Consider the following 24,206-nt stretch of genomic DNA (forward strand, 5'->3'; position numbering starts at 1 on the left):
AAAAGATATATTTAGTGGGCTACTGAGGGAAGTAGTTCTTTTCTAAATGGGAAACAGAAGGAATTCTTGCAAATTATGTCTAGGTAGAGCTGTGTTTATAAGAAAGCACTACTCCAGCTTTAACTGTACTCTTTATTTTTTCATTTTGTAGGATTCTTAGTTGCTACAGAAGAGTTTTTACTCATTTGAAGTAGCACAAGCTCATTTAAATTTTCCAACAAGATAATTTCTGAAGTGCTTAACTTTTTAACTGATTACATTCATGTCCAGTTTTATTCATCTTGAACAAAAATAGTGAATTTTATTTTGGTAAATGGTTTTAGAAAAATGTGCCTTAAAATACAGAAATAACGGACACTTTGTTCAGAACCTCCATTTTGAAAAACACATCTACCATTGAAACACTCAGTAGGAAGTTACCTGTGTAGCATATCCATCCATGATCCAGTAGGAATGTATTCAAAGCCTTAACAGGCATCTGGGAACTGATAATTAGTTAGAAGATTGGCACTTCTATTTCACTTCTGAATAGAAATTTCTATCTGCACACACATGCACATCGATGTATATAATTTGCCATTGTGTCCACATAATTTGCCATATCCACACATGCACACTCAGACATGTATGTGCACACTCACTGTCTCTGCTTGTACTCAGTTACAAAGGTCAGAAGAGAAGAGCTCCGTTTGGCTGACAGTCAACCACAGTCCTGTTGGAAAAACACAAAATTTTGATGCTGGGGGGAAAAGAAAAGCCAAGAACAAAGCTTCTGTGCAGAAAATTGAGTATGAAAGGCAGATACAGAAATAATTCCTGAGTCTATGGACATGATGCACAAGCAATTAAGATATGTGTTCCTCAGTAAGTGTGGAAATGAGAGATGCTGAATTACCATTTTAGTATAAAGTGTTTACCTATAGCTTTCTCCTTGATTTCAGTCTGCTCTCAAATTAGAGTACTTAACGATTTGGTCTACAGAACAAATTCTACAGCAAGAAAGTAATCCATTGACTGTTTAACGATGGAATGATGTTGTTATTTTATCTTTGTTCAATTCTTCCTCATAGTCATCAGCAGATTCTTCAATTGTTGCTTAGGAAACAATCTGGGAAACATTTGAAATCTCAGCTATCCTGTAAAAGAGGCCTGAAAACTTTCAGGCTCCAGTTGATATAGGGTAGGATGCATCTTTTTGCTGCTGAAGGTACTCTTGAGGCTATTCTACTTGAAGAGTCAGCAAGCCACTTGTTAATAAATTATTAAATTCTCTGACTGCTGCTTCATTTTGCTTTTCTGTACCTATTGAGCTTAAGTAAATATATTAATTCCCCCAAATGCAGATAATCTAAAATTCAGTTGAATTTTAATGATGCTATAGAGTACACGCGTCTTGTCTTAACAGAAATGGAGCTAGGTTTATCTCTTTTCTTGACTTGTAGTTCAGTTTAACACCATTTTATTCTGTTGCTGTTTATCCTCAGCTGTCACTTTGGCTTGTATAGTTCAGGTGGGTATGTGTATGTTGGTGTGCTGTTACTCCCTAAGAAAGCAAGTTTCTTTTGTAAACTGGGGAAAAACAGCTTTTCCAGTCAGTACAGGTGCTGTGTGTGTTGCTACTTGAACTAATCCCCAGCTCTTATTCATAGCCTGCCTCAAGTCAGCCGTGTATGCTTCTCATACCACAGGGAATCAAGCGTTGCCTGTTTGCTGCACTTAATTTGCTTGTTCCCTGGCTGCTGTATTGTTTTCAGAAGGCAACATCTTCAGGAGTGAACTGAGACTGTCCTAATAAAACAAGATCCAGTGGAGCTGTTTTTCACTTTGCTTTTTGTTAGTGTCAGGATGAATGGATATTGTACTTTATGCTGCTTTCTGTGTTGAAAACTGCACTGCAAGGAGGATCTGTAGCTGGATCCCCAGAGGAAGAAAGGCAAAACACAACCTGGGTGCCTGCTTCAGTATAGGGAGTTTTGTAGCGAGATAATGAAATACTGAAGTAGCTTAGGAGAAATGGCAGGCCTTATCAAGGAGAAAATAACCATACTTGCAGCATTACAGAGGATGGTAAAATCTGATTAAAGTTTTAAGATGTGCTCGTTTGAAATTGTAACAAAACACAGATAATATTGCTACTGGCAGTGGATTATTTCCTGTTAAACCAAGGCATAATTCAGTTTGGGTTTATTGGTTGTTTTTTTTAATGATCTCAAAATGATTAACAGTGTGCTGTTTAAATGTGCTGATGTAATGATTTGTTTTGGTAGATTTGTTTATCACCCAAGGCAGAAGTTACACACCTGGGAAGATGGAATACAGCCTAAATCTATATATGACATTTTGGTAGGGGGTCACAGTAGGTGAACAGCTGAATGTGACTTCCAAGTTAAAAGCTGGGAGAGTGGAAGAAAGTAGTAGTAACATTTCACTGAGTAGAAAGGAATTAGGAACAGAGGCCAGTAGACGGCATTCTTGAGACTGGTAATAGAATACTGCATGTAATGCTGTCTGCATTTATTTTTTTTCTGAGCATGTTCAGAGAGAATGCATGAAAAGGGCATGCAATGTCTGCAGACTGGATAAAATGCTTGAAAGTAAGGGACTTACAGAAGTCAGGCTGTTTGGCTTATCAGAAGATTAAGATGTGGTTTATTCTAGTATACGAGTAGGTTGGAAATAAGGAAAATGAAAGAATTCTTTTTAATCTTGGGAAGAAAGGAAAAAGATCTAAAGGCTACAGTTGAAGCAGATATAAGCCATAGTTTACCATTGGAGCACATAGAATGAATTTTCCTTGTTTGAGATATTCTGTTTCAAGCTGGACACGTTTCTGTGATGTATGCATAGCCCAAGAAGTTGCTGAGCCCACTAACAGAAAAATGAGGAAAATGCAGTGGATTGCAACATAAAGGAAGCTAATACAATCTGATTGAATTTTTTTCGTCTTCAAACTGAAACAATGGAGCTGCCATCGCTTCTGCTGAGACTCAGCTTCAGAATCACAGTATTGCCAGCCTAATAAATATTATAAATCTTCTGTTTGTGAGTTTTTATTTAGTTCAGATTTGATATTCAGCTGCATAATGACTCTTGAGAAAACTCAGGCTTATTTGGTGGGGTTTTGTTTGTTTTGTTTGTGTTTTTTTTTTTAAGAATAGGTGTTACTATTCAGCAATTCTTTGATCTGCTGAACATGCTGGGGAAAAACCCAAAAAATCCCAACTAGATGTGACTTTGAGAAGAAGCTGAATGGGGCTTAGAGTTTTATAATGTTTAGCTATAATGGTGAAGCCCTTTGTCCAGCAGGGGAGAAAATTATTCTTCCAGCTCTGTGTGTTTGTCTAAATCCAAGCTTGTGGAATAGTATTTTGTGTCCTTCCAGTGAAGTTCAAGATATGTATTTATTGTCTTTTCATTTAAGACTCAAATTTGTTTTGCAGGTGATTTTTCTGACCACGCTGTTCTACCTGTTGAGTTCCAGTGATGAGTACTACAAGCCAGTAAAGTGGGTGATAAGCCTGACACCTTTGTCTCAGCCAGGTCCCTCATCAAATATAGTTGGGCAGTCTGTAGAGGAAGCAATAAGGTATGTTGTTGATTTCTTGCCCTTTCAGGAAAATCCATTTTTAAATTTGATGTTTAACAACAAATATTTAGCAATTGTAACAGCTTGTTTCGAAGATGAGTTGCAAATCTCAAAGATTTTCAATAACCTAGCATTGATGATTCCCCCCCACCCCACCCCCGCACTTGATTGTTAAAAAAGCAATTTGATTGGACCTGCCTAAAAAATTTTCAGAGGTCTGTGCCATAGTGAATACTAGTATTTTATAAAACTGATACACCTATGACATCCTTAACCCATCAGGAAGCACGTGTTTGCTGCTGTGTTGGCATTAACAGGTCGTGCAGCTTAGCAGGAGCAGATTCATACAGCAGAACAGTTGACAAGGAGGACCTGACATCTATGCTGTATGCATGTCAGAGTTACTTAGAACTGTTTTTAGTCTGATCTTGGGCACTAGGTACCCAAGTACCTAGTGTACATCTGAAGTGTATTTGAGGTGCTTCTGGAGTGCATTTTCCAGTTCAGTTTCATCCAAGAGAAATCTAGTTCATGATACACATGAATCAAATTACACCAAAGGGAACAACAGAGGAGCACTGTCCTTACCACACTTAAAACACTACTGTACTGCACCTCCAGAGTGCGTCCACAGTGTTTCATGCTTAGTTGCCATTCTTAGGTTTCACTTCTGTACTACTACAGCAAGAGAAGGAGAATTTTTTAGTGTTTTTAAATATGGTTCACTGAGATTTCGCAATACAGCAATTTTTGGGGTAGTAGTGTAATATATTTCATTACAGATTAATTAAATTGTTGGCTTTCACCTGTTAGCAGCTTGAGACACTCACATGTTGGTAATGTAATAAATGGATTTTAAATAAGGTGTTTAAGCCATAGCTCCCTTCTTGAAAAGTTGATGGACTGGGCAGAATCAACAGACTCCATGCTAACTTCTGTACAGCCTTTGTCTCTTGCACCGTTGCTTTCTGTGTCATCTTGCACATACATACAAAACATGAATAGACTTTAAACCAGTGATGTATTAAAAATGCTTTCCAACCTCATTTCCGTATGTTTGCCATTGTTCTTAGGTGTACTTTACAAGTGAGTGCTGTTGTCTAGTACTGGAATTAAACTGTTTCTGTGTACGTTGTGAAAATGAGAGGGTTATGTCATGTTGTGTAAGATATTGAACAACAATGATAACTGCTGTAGCCATTTCAGATGAAGCAGTAATCCAGCTAGAAAACAACAAATTTGAAATTCTGCCAAAAAGTTAATAGCTCTTCTTTTGAGTGACTGCTGTTGAGTTTTCATTGATCGCATGTTTAATATCCCTGTTCTATCTGTTCTGAAGAGTGCAAGCAGATTTAGGAACTGAAACTTGTCTCACAAATTGTTCTTTTTAGCTCTTGGTAGAGGAGAGCAGTGTCAAAAAATAGGATATGGCTTCTCTGGGCATGGATACCCTACAAAAGAGAATTGTATTAAATGCAGTTTTAAGTGTATAGGTCTGTGACACAGATGACCCAAGGTATTTGTCAGAGTTTAGAATGGTGAAAAGAAAGAGTATAATGTTAGAGAAGGAAAATGAGCAGGGAAGAGCCAGCATGCATCAGTAAGTGCAAATAAGATGAGAAAAAGCCAGTGTCTGGAGAATGTGAAATGTAAATGTCATACACAAGGGAACTCTGCGTGTTCACTAAGGTAGCCTGAATCAGTCAGTCATATTTGTTTGTTTAGAGTAGTCTGTAGTTGGTGCCTTACTGAATTCTTTGGACTGCTTCTTCTGAGATACTCGGAAGTTCCTCTCTGTTGTTCAATTGTACCAAAGGATTTATCACAATGCTTCTAGATTAGCTTGCATTCCATTCAATACTTATTGTGACCTTCAGCATGTAAATATGATGGAGTATACTAACAAATTCCCATGAGATTATGCATGCCGAATTTGTTGCTATATGATAAACAATTGCCAATGCAAGCTGTTTCTTTTGTCACAAAGTAGCAACTTTCATTTGTTTTTGAAGATCAATTGTTGCTGGAGGGGTAGGAACCTAAAAATGGCTGGTTCACCTCATCTATAAAAAGTATGCAAAATGGATGTTAATGCTTCATGGTAGGGTGGGAGGAAGAGGCTCCATTTGTATTATGAATTATTAAATAATGACGTTTCTGTAGTTACTTTCATTATTAGACCTTGACAGCATTACACAACATGAATTCAGCCTCAAGATACTCATGCATTCAAGTTGACCAAAAGTATAGAAAGATTGAAAGTCACCAACTTTGTTCCAGCTCCCATCACTCTTCAGCAGGGCATAGCAGTGCACAGAGCTAAGACTGCGTCTACCTAGTCCTGTCTGGAGGGCAGGGATCCTCCTGGCAAGAGATGCAGTTACATCTCTGTTGCCTGTGGAACAAATGAAATGAAAACACTCTTCTTCCATGTTATCAGTTGCTTCTGTTGCTCTTTTACTTAAAATATGTTTGTGAAAAGCACTGGGGAACTTGGATACAATCAAGGAAGTCTGTTCCTGTGAGTTCTGTGCCATTTATTTGTGAGCAGAAGAGCAAGGGGGAAAGCACAGGAGGGCAGTCAGCAAGTGGTTTCTGTAGCTCAAGAAATCCTTTAATTTGAACCTGTTATCTAGCAAACACCTAATCAAACCAAGAGCTTTTCCCACAGCAGTTGCTTTCATTGGAGCCGTGTTGTGATTTTTGTTGTCTGGATAATAAGTAACTATTGATTTTAATAAATATTTTTCTAAGTCCCTTGGTGATGAATTTGCAAAGACAGTGACAGTTCTGTTTACATGGATTGATTTATGAGCTGTATTGGGGTAAGAACAGCTTTCCAGTCGATTTTGAGCCAAGTGTTGAAGCTGACTCCTTTTTGTCACAATACCTCAGATGTTAAATTTGCACTTGAGTAGTGGGAGAAAAAAATAGGCAGCTGTGGTGACACAGGAGTTTTAAAGTTGTGGAAGGGAATCCAGGAGTTACCTGCTTCAAGCCATGGGATGAAATGCCCTCTGGGCCTTCAACAGGAAATCTGTTTGTCCAGAATGGAAGGGAGGCAGAATGCCAGCAGCATGTAACAGGTGCTGGGAGCCAGCAGGGATTCACCAAGGGCAAATCATGCCAAGCTTGACCTGAGAGCTTGCTTGGCTAGCCTACTGGTACAATGGCAGAGCAGTGAATGACAGAAGATCGCTTGGAGGCACACAAAGGATGAGGTGACATCAGGGAATACCCAGTACAGCTTCACCAAGGACCAGAGACTGCCCTTCACCTCTTCTTATGAGCCGTGGGCTCCAGCCCCCTCCTCCTCATGTGCCCAGGGTCCCCTTGATGAGACAGTGGCAGCCCCACGTTCCAGGAGAGTTTGGGGTCCTCAGTGACCCCCTCACTGACCCAACACCCTGCAAGTGGAACGGCCCCCACTCTCAACAGTGGCTGAGAGGTGACAGAGCATCCAGATTTCCTGCTGGCTGGAAAGGGAGGCCCAGCTGGCCTGCGCAAGGGGAGGAGAGGGCCTGCCATCCTTTGGGTTGCTGTGCCTGAACAAGGCAAGGAGCTGCTGAAGCACCACCGAGGGATGTCCCGGGGGTCTGGAGGCGGGGGTGGGTTCACTCTGAGGTGCATCCTTGTTCTCTTGGCTAGTATGAAGGACAAAACTTCTCACCACTTTTGCAGTCTCATGCTTACCCGTTCTGATAAAGAGCTGTCCCCTTTTGTAGGGAGCCTCACAGCCACTCCTCAGCTGGAACCTTGCAGCAGGTTTCCAGGAAGAAGCTCTTGTCCTTCTTGGACATCTGCTGGAAGATCGCATGGAGGCGCACGGAAGGACAAAAAGACATCAGGGAACACCCAGCATAGCTTCACCAAGGACCAGGTGCGCTGGGACCAACATGAGCTTGCTTTGAGGAGGTGACTGTCCTAGCAGGACACGGAGAGAGCAGTGACTGCCACTTACTCTGGCTCTAGCCAGGCCTGTGACACAGTGTCCCCCAGCATCCCAATGGGTGAGGCGTGGGCAGGAGAAGGGGACTGCAACACGGTGGGAGGGCCACTGCTTTGTGCTCAGCAGGGCAAACCCCACCTGTGGGGCAGCTGCTAGTGGTGGCATGTGTCAGGTCAGTGGTGGGGCTGATGCTGGCAATGGTCTGAAGGAAGGGCCTGGGTGGTAATGGGACAGGCCACCTTCTGCAAGGTTGTAAGTGTTCCTTCCCATTTGGAGAAGGCAGGAGAGCTCAGCTTCAAAGAACCACAGGAGCACAGATGTTGGGGTAGATGCTTGGCAGTCTCCAGTCCAAGCTTCTGCTCAGAGCAGCCCCAGTTGGATCCTGTTGCTTGTGACTTTGTTCAGTCATGTTTGGGTACCTGGAAGGACAGAAGCTCTGCAGTCCCTGTGGGCCCCTATATTTTGTCTGTGCGGCTTCATAGTGACAATCTTCCCCTGTTAACTAACTGGGATTTCTCCTGGGCCTAGTGCTGCTCGTTCAGCTGTAGTCACCACTCGGGTACACCCCTGAACCTTCTCCTCTTGATGCAGACCAGAGGCAGCTCCCTCTGCCTACCCTTGTGTGTCCCATACTATCTCAAATGCTTTGGGCTTGACCCACCCCACAACAAAGCTTTCCCAGACTATGGAGACCAGGAGCGGACAGAGGAGTGCAGATGAAGGTGCCGAATAAGAGAGGAAGCATGTGTAGCTTTTGTTGTTGTTTTATTGTTTGGGGTTTTTGGAATGGTTTCTTTCCCAGTCTTGAAAAGAGCTCTTAATGAAACAGCTAGAAGGGACCTTCAGGGTGAAGCCTAGTACTTCTTTCTGGCAGAACTGTGGTCTGCTTTTCCAAGGCAACAGCTGTCCCTCTAACATCTTTGCTTATCTGTTGCTACTCTTTGCGCTGCCCCAGAGTGTCTGGCTTCATCTTCAAGAAGCTTTTGCTCTTTTAAGATTCGACACTCAGAGGAGAAGTAGAGATGCCAAGACATCAGGGTGGAGCTTCTCAGCCTGGAAACATAATTCGGTGTTTCTAGGCTTCTTCAGGGACAATGAGCCAAAGGGAAAACGCAAGGGGTGGCCTGCTGCTTGTTTGGTCTTTTTACTGTGTTGAGAATGTGATTTTGTTTGTGAGCTGGGCATTTGCCTTTGCCCCAGATACATGCCTTTGATGTAGTTGTACCAGTTCTCACAGGTAGGTCCTGCTGGCCTCCGAGTAATCCTCCAGAAGGGAACTGACAGTATTTGGACTATGGAACAAACAGTTTTGCAGATTGTACATCAGTTTTCCCAATTTTGAGTAACTTCTATGATGAAAATGCTCCTGTCATTTTAGAGTAAGCGCCTGTGTGTGCTTTGTTACCTTTGCTCCTCCTGACTGGTTGCATCTTGGGGAAGGCAGCATTTAATCTGCAGGAGAGGGAGCATGAGTATTTCTGTGATAATTCTATAAAAAAGCAGTAAAGAGCCTGGGTGGAAGATCACTGCCGAAGGCATGTGTGACTGCAGGGTTTTCTGACTGATTTGTGAAGTACTGGTGCTACAGATAAAGCAACTAATTCAAAATTCACAATGTCAGATTCTGAGCTGGAATTTCTTGTGCCATTGCCTGCAAATTAGATGGGAAATAAGATTTTAGGGAATTAATAATAATCCTGAATACTGCTAATGCTTAGCAAAATAGCTTCTTTTCTCTAATAGTTTTGGTCTTTCATGCCTAGTTGGTTTATCTGTTTCTCTTTTTCTTTGGTTTGCGATCAGTCTCAGGTTTCTCTTATCCAATTTTAACTTTCATGGTATGGCCACACTGTTACTATTTCTTCTTGATAAATACTTTGTTTGCCCTTTGCCTTTCTCCCTCCTGTCATTCTCTCCTTTTTGTTTCCTATTTTTTTTCCTGTTTTCTGCGTTATGTAAGTGGGTTTCAATACGCTCAAAAATGTGATGAATTAAGAAGGTAGCATAGCACCTTCATCGCATGCAAGAGTCTCCCTTGAGTGGCAGTGATGTTTAGTAGCCTGTGAATATAGTAAATACATGATTTCTTTCACTGAAACTACTGGAAGTCAGCTACAGGAACCAGTGGAGAAAGGGGAACAGGGAGGGGGACTGGTGAGTGTGGCAGAAGGCTTGAGCTGCAGCATTGTCAGTCAGGGTTAGGAAGATGACTTGCTTTAGGAATGTGAGAACCACTTGGACCAGTTTACTGTATTTAGATAATTTGAGTTCTCAATAGTAGTTTATGAAATTTCTCATTGTAGTTATATTAATAAGGTAGTATTTTGAGGATGGGGAGAAATCATTATCTGCACATATCAGTGTGAGATATGCTTTGTTCAGAAAGGTTCTTTAAAATCAAGGTAGTTTCTATGTCCCTTACCTCACTACATATGTAGGAAAGTCCTGTCCTTTACCCCTCAATTACATAGGTGGTAATCTTGTCTTGGATGAGGCAGTAATTCTCCAATTAACAGGTCTCCAAAGTAGTAGCATGCACACCTTTGCCTGAACCATTTTCCTTTCCCCGAGTAGCATGTCGTTCTCTTCCTGAATGCACCATACCCTTCTTCCCTGAAGCTCCCATTCTGCTTGCTCTGGTGGAGATATTGCACATTACTAAGTTGCATGTTCTCACGGCCTCAGTGCAATTTAGTGTGTGCGATACTTTCACATGAGTGCATGCACACGGGTATGGCTGTGGCTTAAAGTTACTGCAGCTTTCAATTTTGGTGGGGCCTAATTACATTGTGAAATGGTCTGAAACCCATATCAGAATTTTGAGTGATGCCTGGAAACATGTGTTAGTGGAAGTTTGTTCTGTAATGCCAGGAAGATGAGTACCGTTTGTTTTCAGTTTGAGAAGGGTTATCATTATTTGCTTCATTTTCTTCACTTGCCATGTACACCTCAAATTTGATCAGATTTTTCATTGGCTATATAAAAGTCTCTTAAAATATGAGGCGTTTTTAAAGAAGAAATAGCAATTGTATCCTTAACTGAAATTTGCCAGAAAGTCAAAGAGAGATTTGATATGAAGAAAACCTATAGCGCCTTGGTGGCTGAAATAGGTTTGTACTGGATTTTTAGCTTTTATTTATTAGCACTTAAAGAGATCTGAAATGAGCTACCATGGAAACAAATAATAAAAAATCTCAGCTGTTTAAGCATCTGGCTAGTTTGGTGTGGCATCCCGGCAGTAATGATGGAGAAAATGAGATGGTGATACAATTCCCTCAGAAAACAATAATCTTCCAGCATGTTAAGCTAATGCTTAGAAAAAGCAAAATGTGTGATCTTGTTTATTTTACTGCAACCTTAATAATGTCTTTCAGATTAATTTTTTCAACAACTGTTAACTGATATTGTTTTGACCGAATTTTTGCATGCAATGTATGTTCTTTAGTAGCAGGAGTATCTTCTGCAGAAATCTCTTGTCACAGGAATGCATTGAACAGGGCCTTACTGAAATTTTATAAGCTGTACTTATGGTGTATGTTACAAGATCGGAATAGAATTGAAAATTATTCTGTCTTAATGAAATAATATCCTAGTGTAAAATTGGAAATAACAGATAATTATTTTTTTTTTTTCAATTACATGGAGGAAAGAAAAGCTTCAGTTGAGTTGCTAACAAAAAGTAGAATGCAGTCTGTAAACCAAGAGATGCCACAATGTTTCAGTACATATGCAGAACCAAACTGACAGTAACTGTAACGTGATTATCCTAGTGGGATAAATAGTAGTATTTATCAGCTAATTGGTTTAGTAGCAATAACCAGAAGGATCAATCATACCACTATTTTAGTCTTAAATACTCTCCTATATGCAAAAAAAGAAAAAAAGGGGAATTTGTCTTTACCTGTATTTCCTTTTTCTTTAATATCAAAAGTACTTGTTATTAAATGCAGCTGTCTATGTATTGCTTTATGTACACGATTTTTAAAAGTTACTCAATTGAAAGAAAATTTCAGAAAATAATTAATTTGCTCATGCTTAATCTTTATACTCTTTTTCCAAATTTACCTGAAATTATGAAAAAATGTTCATTATTGTACACACATAATTTGGGTCAAGCAAGTCACAAAGTCTGTAGGAGTTTTACAGTTTACTACCCCTAATTCACACTATTATGTAAGTGCACAAGCTGATGCTGAAACAGTTCTGTTCTCTACACCATGCAAACTGTTATACTATATTTTCAAACATGTTGATGGATTATTGAGGGCCTCCTTAGTTTATATCAGGCAGTGCCAGTATTCTGCCATTTGCTTCTTTGGTATTCCAGATGGAGCGTTCTGTATGTTTTAACAGCAATTTCTCTTTGTCTGTTTTTGTAGTTTGTAATTCTGTGACTGTCCAGTTTAAGTCATCTGTACTGAAGGCATCTATAAACACATAGAGGGTGTGGGTTAGTGCATGCATGTGTGTGCACGTCTGCAAATTTAAACACATAAGCAGGTGAGCGGGTGGTCTTTAAGAATAATGTAAGTGTGTTGCATCTTAGATACTAGTCCTTTAATTACAGATTGCAATTCTGCAATTATGTATATATGCTGCTATTGTTACAGCACCAACTTTTTTAAACGGTTATTTGTATGTCAGAACTTACAGTCTTTATTTGAATGGAAGTGTAGTTGGTATGTGACATAGACTGAACCAGCAAAACCACTGACACTTGCATCTGGAATTCAGCTCAGACAGTTAGTTTTTCTCCTTGCTTCTAAGGCAGGCCTAGTAGCTAACTAGGAGGAATGGAAAGACAAGGATTGCTGAAAGAATTATTAAAATACACAGAAGAGATCTTCTATCAGGCATTTCTAAGAATTCTGGGATACAATGAAAATGATTTTTAATATAACATACTGAAGGATTCTATGCTTTCACAGAATGTGTGTATTTAAGGTTGCAGTATATATTATTATAACCTTGGTTAGATTTCTGCTATTTAAAATACAGATTTATTGTAATGTAAGAAGAAAATGTGAAGGTTGATATAAAACTTCAGGATTTCCTGACATTTCAGACTTTAACATCACAACTTTTTTGTCATATTAGATTGAATTAAAAGGTCAATCCATTATTTGTTCTTTCCACCAGCATAAGCAATCAAAATACCCTCTTTCCTATGCTTGTGATTCATAATTTTATAATAGTAATAATCTGAACAGACTGGAAGTTTCTTAATATAGGACTGAAATGGATCTCGAGCTTTATTGAGTCCAGCTAGCTGTTGCTCTCATTCATGAACTTTTCAAGCTAAAATAGGGATCTAAAAGAATTACATCTTCCAAGTGGTGTGGAGAATAATAAATGTTCAGTGTACAGTGCCAGCACATGCTAACAGCTAAGAAAGGCTTGAGTATGACTAAAGGGAAGACTGACTGCATAGCTGAAGAGCAAACTAACAAAGGCCAAGGAAGTGGGAAACCATCCTTCTAAAAAGCTGAACTTTTGGCTAAATGAAGAAAAGGATCATAAACTTCAGCGGATAGGAAATAGACCTAAAGTGGAAGGAAGAAGGAGTTTGATTCATTTCCTCAAAGCTCCACAAAATGCTACTGAAACAAAATACTATTTTTCATATGCAGCAGGAGCAAAAAGCACTTAGGGCAGCTGAGGGATGATAAGGAGTACTCGGCAACAAGTCTGTTGCAGGGGAGAGGTAAATTGACGCTGTGTTCTTTGTTGCTGTAAAGGTAAGTGAAGGGAGGGAGTCACATTGCAAAACCATTCTTATGGATGAGCTGCACCAGAGTCTCTCAGAAATTACAGTGACTGTAGAAGAGGTTGTGGAAGAAACAGACAAAATGAGCAGTAGAAGATTGCTGAGAGTGGATGATACAAACTCACCAGAGAAAACTGAAGGGCAAAATAAAAATAAAAATATTCCAGGGAACCCAGGAAGTAGACATGTAAACTGGACGTCAGTACTGTGCAGCTTAGTAGGAACTAAAGTTAAGGACGTACCAGCACCTGGTGAATATGATTTAGTTGTGAAGAGTCAATGGAGTTTTCTCAGAGTTCTGCCTTACTCCATACTCTTCCTGTTTTTTGAAGTGGTTCAGCAAGCAGGACCATTAAGAAGTCGATCTGGCTGCTATATCCTGATGAACTTTCATAAAGGCTTTTTATAGCATCTCTTTCCAAAGACTTCCAAGGAAACTAAGTAGTGATGAGATAATAGAGAACGTTTCTGCATAGATAAAGAATCAGTTCTAAAGAAACGGAGAGTAGGAGTAAATAATGCTGTTGAGGTGGGGACCTGTACTGTCCTTTCTATTCATAATTGTCCTGGGAAAGAAGTAGAGAGGGACACCTCAATGATGCTGCAGAGCTAGTAGGGGTGAAGACTGACTGTGGAATTGCAGCAGGACTGTATGCAAACTCAGATAGCAATGTTTGTGGAATAAAATGACTGATGAAATGTAGTGTAGATGAAAGTGATGCATGTGCTTGAAAACCCATCCTAATTTCACACATAAACTGATGGCCTCTGTGCCAACCGTTACTGTTTGGGAGCTGTATTTTCAGGTAGGCATGCTAGCTCAGTGTTCAGCAATACTGAAGACATCTGCCAGGCTTATCAAACACTAAGTTTTGTTACAGAGGAAACACAGAATGTTCCTCCCATTGTATGAATCTATGGTTTGCCTACACCCTGAGTTACTGAGTGCAGTTGTGGTTCGTGCATCTCAGAAAGCTAGGAGGGCAACAAGGCCAGTTAGAGAAATGAAACCAAGTGTCGATTTCTGTATGAGGAGTGACTGAGCTGGTTAGGACTCTTCAGCCTGGAAAAAGGTTGTTACAGAGTTCAGGTTTGCAAAATCAGAACCAGTGTGAAAAGGGTAACTGGGGTTTGACAGCTCATGGTCTCTTCCAACATAAAATCTTGGGATCACGAAACAGCAAGCAGGCAGTTTCAAAAAATAAGAAAGGTGTGTTGGTTCACGTAACAGGCAGTAGATGTGGGGAAGGTCTTGCCAAAGAATGTTGGTTGCAGGAACTTGCAGAATTGGACAGGGCTAAGAGTAGATAGTTAGGATTACTAAATAGACAGCCTGCATCAGGTTCATGATATCCCCTGATGTGGAAATAGAGGCTGGAAAAATGGTGGATTTTTAAATATGTTTGTCCTATTTCTTTTGTTCCCTTAGCATCTGCTTCTGGCCTCTGCTGGATATGGGATGCTGACTGGACAGACCTTTGGTCTGAACTGGTTTGGATTTTTCTGTTATGTTCCTAGATCCATTTTAAGCATTGTGGTCTGCTCACGGTGAAGATCTAGAATGTTAGAAATAGTTGATTGAGAAATAACTAACGCATTCAAATGTGCTTCTCAGAAGACTAATTGTAAGTTTGTGGTATATGTGACTAAACTAGACCAAATTAATAATTAAAAATAATTTTAAAATATTGCAAACATGAAAGTATTGCAAAGAACTAATTAGATGTAGAATTTCTTACAGGTTGGACTATGTGTTAATTGTTCTTTTCCAGAAAGTTGTAGACTTTTCTTGGTTAGAGAAGAAAGTCTGTTTTCTGCTGTGTCCTTTGAACTAGTTGCCGCTCTTTAAAAGTCTGAAGTTTTGATAGTCACTGAAGCCATGTCCTGCCTTGAGAGATGTAATACTTGCATCAGTTACACCATTGCAAGGACCTATGCTTTGTTCAAAACTACCTTGCTTTATCTGATCAGTGTCATTACTAGTCTCCATATGTTGGCACTGTTACCTCTCTTTGTTCAGCTGTATTATTCCTAAGGACAAATTCATTTCAACAGCAAAACTGCTGAAATCTCATCATGGAGTTGTCTCTGAAAATCATTTGCATGTTTATATGGCTCCTGAGATGATCTTACTCTGTCAAGAAATGCATCTGTTATATTTATAGCTGGAATAAATTTTAGTGCTCTTTGTTATTTTTATGTGTAATTTGGAACTGAAAAATGAGGGTCGTCATTATTATTAAAAGAAGAGAACCCTTAGAGTCATAGAGCAGCTTCAGAGTTTTCTTGCAAAGGGCTTCTTTGAGTTATTTCATTTTTCACTGTTGTTCTGGTGATTGCTTGAAATTTGGGGGATCATTGTAGAAGAATACTTCAGTCCTTGTTAAGATAATAGCTGTCCTTTGATTGCCACTGGTAGCTTGTCTTTTGCAACAGATGTTGATGTCTGAAGGAAGGAAAAGTAACTTGGTTTTGCAGTTAGGGTGACAGAGACTGTTAGTTTCAGCTGGGATAAGACAACACTAGTGTACAGGTTAGAGTTCCTGCCCTCCAGCTGTGTGTGCTGGCTCCTTTCCTGGTGGCAACGCAGCTATTTATGCCGCTGCTCTGAGTCGGGTGGGGAGTAGAGAGCTGAGTTATTAAAACTAACCCAGCAAAAAATAATTATTAGCTGAATTCATTGTAAAAATTGTCATGGCACATAAGAGACTGTGCTGGCAGGTAGACAAAGGAAAGGTGGTCTGGGGCAGAAATGAATGCTTGAGAACAGGGGGATGGGAGAGCTCTTGTTGTGGCAGTTTTGAGTTAACCTGATTTGAAATAAATTGTGAAACTGTGCTGTGAAATTTAAAATGCATTGCATTTGCTTTTATGCCTTGAACTCTCCACTTTTAAGATGTGAAGGTTGTGTTCTGAAAAGAAATTGAGTAGCTGGTGTTTCTTACAGCAGCATTTTGAATTGGTCGGGTCTGAATGCAGGAAGGTTTTGCAACGAAGATACAGTACAATCTTTGTAATGTCTATTTAGAGAATATGGGAAAATACAAAACATCAGTGGGATAAAGAAGATGACAAAAAATGAAATTGTTTTTTTCTAATAGTATTTTTGGCTTAGGTGTTCCTTTTATCAAACTGACGTTTTAATTGGATTGTAAACCACTGTAGGGCTTGTGAAGTGTTTTTTAAGGTATTTAGGGAAATGCAAATTCTTGCAAATGTTTCCAAAGATAAATACCACTTTTGTTTAGTTTTTATTCCATATGCGCATTCAGCAGCCAGGGTCAATGTACCTTCACTGTAAATTTAGTATAGTAAAGTCTTCTGAACTTACTCTATGCTTACTCTAATCTTACTGGAAACTCCAATTCTCTTCATTTCAGCCCATGTGCTCTTTTTTCCTCCAGTGCTATGGGAACAGATCTAGAAAATAAAATTAATTTTGTGGCAAAAGAATGAACGCTATGATTTGAAGGTTGAGGTTATGTTGTGCATCCCAGGAGTCTTCACTTTTCTGCCTCTTTCCTTTCAGCTGGGGTTGTTGCAGTGTTAAGCTGAAACTTTTGAAATTTCACCATGTTGCTAATGGTGAACAGATCTTAACCTGCAGGCTATGCGAAGTGAACCTAAATTCAGGTGGACATACATTTAATGTAAACTTTGGTAGAAGCAAAGGGGAAGCAGTAGACTTTTTTCAGTAAATCAGTAAGAGAGAAAAAAAAAATAATCCACTAATACCCACAAAATCCATAAAATGAAAAGCTGGTGCTTTCCCTTGTGAAATCTGCAAGCAGATTCCCTAGCTTTTCAGTGAAGTGGAAAGAGCTTTAACAAAAAAATATTTAGGCCAGCTATGCAGAAACATTTGACAATTTGATGGAAGTTTCTTCATTTTTAATCTGAGTGATGTGAAGTATGACCCATGTCCTCTGATACTTTTGAAAATTTTCGGTTTTAATTTTACATGCATTTCAAAGCTCAGTAAAATGGAATATGTATGTCTAAGTATGCCTTACACCAGATTGCCATGAAGTGCTCATAAATTACACATTTGCAGATGACGGTTCTTGCAGGTAAAGTGGTTCATCTGGATACAGTGCCAAAGTGAGACATGAGCAGCAGTTGGATTTTCTGATTTCTGAAATGTGTAATTATTTTTGTATATAAAAGGAAGCTGTATGTATGCCAATAAGGTATTAAGAGATGAAATTAATTTACTGTCATAATTTCACCGGGAAGGTCTGCGTTTTATAGATGGTAATAAATTCATTCAGCATTTCCACTAGTATACCACATCACCTTGAGGTTCTGGTACTGCAGAGGCAGAGTAGGTGAAGCATACTGTTGATGAAGATTGTGATTAGTGTTTGCAGCATTACTTTTTTTAGCTGCCGTAACCATTACGTGAAATGGGTAAGAATTTCTAGAGACTTTAAGGTATGATTCTTAGTTTTTCTGACAGAAGTAACAAACACAAGTCTTCAGAGACTTGAGAGTTCTCCGCGGCTACACTTGCCACAAAGTAGAAACCCCTGTGCTTTTTTTCTGACTAGTTTAGGCAGGCAGAAAGAAGAAGAGTGAAACTGGATATAGCCGCCTCTCTCTTCCTTCTTGACCGCTGGCACCTCGCAGTTTCTCAGCACTGTGATGCTTCTCCTTTCAGTTTACTAGTTGTGTGTGCTTAAATGCAAGGAGCTAGAGTGCTGTACTGTTCCACAGTCTTTTAGAGTTATATGCTATTTTGCTGTTAAAATGTACTACATAACAGCTTGCAGGATGACGTCAGACCAGAATATACCTGTTGGTCCGTGGTTAACTTTTCTGCTATTCTATTAGTGTATTTGTAATGATAATGGACATAAGTGTAACGTTTTCTTATAAGCTGCATGACTACATCAACAAAAGACATGGCAGACTTTGCATTTAAATTTAAATAAAATTAATCTGAAGATAAAAATTATGCTTGTCTGAACTGAAATGTTAAACTTGTGTAAATTAGAATGGCACTTTCGTGTGCTTTCTTAGGAATGAGAAACGATTTTGCAGTTACACCCTAACATTGTTAAATTCACAGCAACTAATTCTGGCTGATGAAATGATTTTTCTGGGTGGTTGTCTTTCTCTTGGTTACCATGATAAGACTGCCTTCTCTTCTTTTGTAGTGTCTGAGAAAATCTGAAATGACTCTTTACAAAGTCTTTTCTGTAGTTGTAGATGGATATTTTAATTTCAAATGAAGTTGATACTTCAGATACCTGCATCAAGCCTTCCTTGCCCCCTGTATATTGAAGTGTTGTTTTGGGCCATACTTGCAAAAGTTGTTAAAATCTTGCTAATTTTACTGCAGTACAGAAAATATCTTTATGTGGAAAATAAGAAGATACTCAAAGATTTTAAAATATTTTTGACAACTGAGATGTATTTGTGGTGCAGTTCCTGTTTGATTGATAGGAAAAATATTTACTTAAAGATTTAATTACAGCATGTTGAAATCTGGGTTCATATAGATACTACTAAATATTTAGATTTAATGCTTCCTTCTTATCAACTGTTCTGGATATGTGGGATTCTTTTTCTTTCTGGTTTTGTTTTGGAAGGACCTAGCAAATTGCACTCTAAAAAGCTGAAAAAAACTTTGTGTTGCCAAATAAGAGTTTCAGAAATTGTGAGATACCTTCTTTATAGTGCAAAGGGGTTTATGTGAGACAGGTCTAAGATTTAAGAGACCAGCAAGGCTGAGGAAGGGTTTAGTGGGAACAAATGTATCTTTAGTGCAACCAGCAGAAATGATGGGGGTTTTTTGTTGTTGTATCCTTATGATCATTGCAGTACAGATAGCACTTCATTTATCCAGCTGCCTAGAGGTTTCCGTTGCCAAAGACCCCGTTGTAATTGTTCGTGTTCTAAGTTCTTGGATTCCAACCACAGATAACGTGCACATATGGATTAAAGTGGTATTTAGCATGTTTTTGTAAGGCATCTTTAAACAAAACGTTGATAGATTGATTTTCTCCCCCTTTTTATACTTGTTTATACTTGATGGCTGACAGAATCAATCAATTAATAAACAGGTTCTTGTTACAGAAATATTATGTTCCTTTGATATCAGAAAGAAAAGGCATGAATTATATGTCAGAGAAAATGCAGAAGATTAAAGACTGCGTATCTAAAGTATGAAAACATCTTGAGGTTTTTAATGCAAACTCACATTTAGCATTCTTACTGTGGCTTTTTTTGGGGGGTCTTCTTGCCTTTTTTAAAACTACTTATAACTAAAATACAGGTCAGTATTTCGCTCTTCAAAATATCTAGATTCTACATATTTTGGTCTGTGATTTCCTATTTTAATATTCTAGAAGTTTCTGAACTGTGAAGTATTCAGGCTATTTTCACTGAGGCCACCATATACTTGTAAATATTCCTTCTTCACGCACCACGTATTTGTCTGTCAAAGGTTGGATTTGTTGTTTCAGGTCATTTTTTTCCCATATTTTCCCTTCTCCTCCTCCTTTTTTTTTTTTGGGGGGGGGGGGATATGACTGACAACAGCTTTTCGTAGTTAATCTGTCAAGAGAATCTCGCATTTCAAACAACAGTGTTGGTGTGTGAGGCTTATTATGCAGTTATAACATCCAGTGGGGTTTAAATTAAAATTATCTTTAAATAAGGTAATTTTGATGCAGCAGTCATTTGGGTATCTATGTGTGCTTTTAGGTGGGAAGGGAGGGCAAAAATATGCAAACTGCGCATGGAAATAACAATGAGTATATTGCCCAAAGAAGCAAAAACTGGGAATCTTGGAATTCTTGCTGTTAGTTTAGAAGATAAGGTTCTACCTAGTAGTCTAATAGCAGAGGAAGTTTATTTTCTAGATAGTTTTCTTGATTTAACAAAGGAAAGAAAATTTGCTCTTAGTGGCTTTAGTTCCAGAAAGGGCTGTTTTCTGTGCAGACTGTGTTAACTCTTCGAAGTGCAGTGAAAACCTTTCTGCTAATTGTCTGGCTCCATGATTTCTGTTACATGTCTTCCTGTCCTCTCTGCCCTCCTGCTAGAGTTCCCAAAACTGCAAAGGCACAAGCAGCGTAACTAAAAGCATGACATGTAAAATGGGAAGTTAACATCAGCAAGCTTTGCATTTGTCTCTGCTAAGAGGGTGTGCGTGCCACCGCTTCTGCAATGATGTAACTGCTAGAACTGTTTGGGGGAGAGGAACTCAGGGATATGTAGGGCCAAGCTAAAATAGTGGTTTCAGGAAACTTCATGCCTTTCTCAAATAAGGCTGAGAAACTGGCGTAGTAAGATGGTTTCAGAGTATGGTTTTTGTGACTGTAGTCCTAAAGCACAGGTTTTCAGTTCAGTTTTAGGATACTCCACATGTGTAAGTGTGCTGTAAAAATGATACAGCACTTAGCTGACTGTGTGTCGTCTCATGAAGCTGTGGTCACACTTAAGAGAGGAGAACTTTGTTTTGTGGCCAGCAAGCTGGACATAGATTCAGCAGGATTGAATTAAATTACCAGATTTCTGTTTGGTTTTTAGTAGTGTAACCTGGTAAGCAACCTAAAACCTGGGAATATAAAGGTATTGAGGCTAAAATCTAGTAATAAATACGAGGTGCTTAATTATTTTCATCGGGAAAGCTGAGTAAGTATGTAGGAAAGTAGGAGTTTAAGCAGTCTAATTTCACTTAGTAGACCAGTGGTTTTAATCTGATGAAAATGAGCAGGTATGTAAGCAGATAAAAAAAATGAACAGGTAGAATGGGAAAGAGCGAATAAAAAGTAGTTCATACTTAGAATGTTACTGCTTCTCATAGATAAAATGTTATCTTTATTATAGAGGATATGGTCTGATGCTTGAGCAGTTTCTTTCAAGGAGTTTATCCCTGGAACTCACTACAGCAAAGAACAGTCTGGGGTTTTTGCATCTAAATGCCTTAAATGACAGATGCAATGGATGCTTATCCTTTTCGTAGGGAACAAATGCATAAAGGGTTCAGTGTTACATTTTGAGTTGTGTTATTTGTGGCACTAATGGCTTTGCAGTTTTTAAAAGCAGCTTGTATATATCTTTATAGTTCCCAGAATCCTATGGCCAATAAAATTTAACAGAGTTTCTTTGATTGTTTTAGAGGTGTATTTGATGCTTCCCTCAAAATGGCTGGGTTCTATGGACTCTACACTTGGCTGACTCACACTGTATTTGGGATTAACATAGTCTTCATACCATCTGGTAAGAATTTGAACTATGGTAATCTATTTATAGATAATACAACATTATTCATTGTACAAGGGCAGTACAGTAGGATTGAATGTTGCTGATAATATTAGTCTTGAAGTTATTTTTAGAGCGTGACTATGGGTCGGGTGGAGAGAAGCCCCTGACTGCTGTCTTACCTCAGAGCCTTGCCTCTTTCTGTTTTCACAACACATCCCCTGCCAGCTATTTTACTTCTGTCTGTTTCTTTTCCTGAATGTAATTCTTTTTCCCTTCTATTCAGTCCAAGTCTTTCCAGGTTTTAACTTCATTCTGCCTGCCTTGACTTTTGTTTCTTCCATAGTTGGCAAGTGCTGATTTTTCAAGATGTCTGAATGCAGGAAGATGTGGTGTGAAAACGTGTGATAGAGGCATGCTGTCTGTTCTCAGTGATGTGGCCGGACTGTATTACCAGCCTCTAGTTTTCTTTTATTTCTTAATCTTAGCTTTGGAAATGCCTGAACAGTTTTTACTGAACAGTCTTCTCTCTTGTTCCTCTTTTGCCCCTCTTCCTCTAAAAATAATATTAATTATAGTAATCTAAAAAATGGTGTACCTTCGTGTACGAGGGAACAAAAGGGGAAGCTATCAAGCAACAAACCCCTATATAATAGAAAATTACTGTATTATAAAATACAGCTACCTTAGAGGCTATTGTTTGTTATGAAGACCTACTTAGAAGGTTATCGGTCGGTTTCTTTCAGCTACATGCAAAATCTTAAAAGTTTTTCCTTGGGGTTAATGACAGCAAAAGAGAGAAGAAAATATTTTTTTGTATTACATTCATTCCTCTTGCATTTAGTTAGAATGACAGCAGTGCTGCAACACTTGAGATTACAATGGGTATTTGTATAATCAGAAGGGCATATGCCTGTGTGTATACATCTGCATACAGAAATATGTCATGGATTTGATATTTGCTTAGTTTCTCACAGTACTACCTACTTACGGTTAACTGCAGGGGATGCCTTAAGTTGCAATTAGACTTTTGCTTGTATGCTTTCTTGCACATAGTTGCTAGTTTGTAGTTATGTGAAAGTTTGAAATGTGCGTGATTGGTAGAGCTTTAATTTTTTATGAATTGGTGCCTCTTTTGGAAGCAGCTCCTTATGACTGGCAGTTAGTGGAGCTTTTATATATGGGGAATAGTGTAATTTTCAGTTTTTTCGTAAACCACAGCTGTAAAACCCCAAGAGCCTTATGTGGCACTTCTTCAGTGTCTTATTTACAACAGTTGATAAAGTGGCACTGCCAGTGTGGCAAAAGTGTCAGAATTTAACTACAAATACATTTGTGAAATATGTGTCTCTGGTCTTTTTGACACCTCTGCTTCTGTGTGCTCTAGCATTAGCAGCAATCCTTGGAGCAGTGCCGTTTCTGGGGACATACTGGGCAGCCATCCCTGCGGTCCTAGATTTGTGGCTTGTGCAAGGACAGGGATGCAAAGCCATTTTGCTCTTGGTTTTTCACCTCTTGCCGACCTATTTTGTAGATACAGCAATTTATTCAGATATATCAGGGTAAGTACGTTGAAGACTTTTCAAAGTTAATATTGTAAAAATGCTTAATGATCATCAACACCTTTAATTAAACTTACGTTTCTGAAGCATGCAGAACAGTATCTTCAAGCATAGGAATAGGTGAAGTGATACCACCTTTTAACTGGCCTAAGTGCCTTTACTTTCCCAGGACTCTCTTCTGTAAACTCTGTCACTTCAGAGGTCTTGAACTCACTTTCAAAGTCAGAAAAATCTAATTCTAACAATACCTTTGCTCTTTATCTAATCATTGTCTAAAGCTGTGTAGCATTTTCCTTTACATCACCTAACGCCAGATGATGCTACAGAACAAACAAGAAATCCATGAGCTGTTTAGGGACCTAAAAATAAATATTTCATTTTTCAGAATGAATTGTGAGAATTTTGAGGATTTTTTTTTTTGAAGTCAGCTTTTGTGTCGTGTCACCATACCCCAGTGTAAAAATCTATTGATTATGGATTGATCTTTAAATGTGTTGAGACAGATGAAATTGCAAAACTGGAGGTGGGCTTCTACTGAGACGGTAGCTGTTCTGTTGTGGGAGGTAGGCATAGATTTCTTGAAAAATCTTGCTAGGTATTTTGCTGTCTCTGTTGACTTGAAATGTCTCCTGGTTTTGACTTTGAGACTGTACACAAACGCACTTCAATCTGTGGAGTCAAAGTCAACATTTGCAGTTGTGTATGGAGTGCAACTGAAATGGCCACCAATACTGGCTGCTGCTGAAATACCTAGTGAATCCCTTTATGCAATTCAAGACTAGAAGATAAAGCAGCACTGTTTAACAGAGCTGGCAAAGATATGAACTGTAAAGTCTTGTAAGTGCAAAACAGGTTCACAACCATGTACAACAAAGATAGAAAGCTGGACTCTTAGTTGCTGCTTCAGTCTTGATCATCTCTTAGTTAAACTGTTTGAATTGAGGACCCGATGGTCCAGACTTAGTTACGTGCTGGTACTAGTTCCTCATTTGTGCAGATTTTTATTACAGTAGAGTTAATGCAGAATAAAGACATGAAATGTTTCAGTTCTGTGTTATTAGAAATTATTATTTTTGTTCACCAAATACAATTACACCGAACAGAGAGAACCTAATGATAATATGCACAATA

The 24,206-nt window shown here is 38.9% G+C and overlaps 1 protein-coding gene across 3 annotated transcripts in view; it reads left to right on the forward strand.

The window, feature by feature from the left end:
* TMEM245 (transmembrane protein 245) overlaps positions 1–24,206 on the forward strand; it is an 83,052-nt gene that overhangs the window by 53,287 nt on the left and 5,559 nt on the right. For 2 of the 3 annotated variants that reach the window (XM_080380000.1, XM_080380001.1), the window contains 3 exons: positions 3,441–3,586; positions 21,431–21,531; positions 22,901–23,075. In XM_080380000.1, the coding sequence (XP_080236126.1) occupies positions 3,441–3,586; positions 21,431–21,531; positions 22,901–23,075 (422 nt within the window). Of the gene's footprint in view, positions 1–3,440; positions 3,587–7,311; positions 7,467–21,430; positions 21,532–22,900; positions 23,076–24,206 lie in introns of those variants that run through there. The other variant, XR_013926927.1, reaches the window with a different exon arrangement.

Source organism: Falco punctatus (genome assembly GCF_963210335.1).
Source record: "Falco punctatus genome assembly, chromosome: 3".
NCBI classification, from domain to species: domain Eukaryota; kingdom Metazoa; phylum Chordata; class Aves; order Falconiformes; family Falconidae; genus Falco; species Falco punctatus.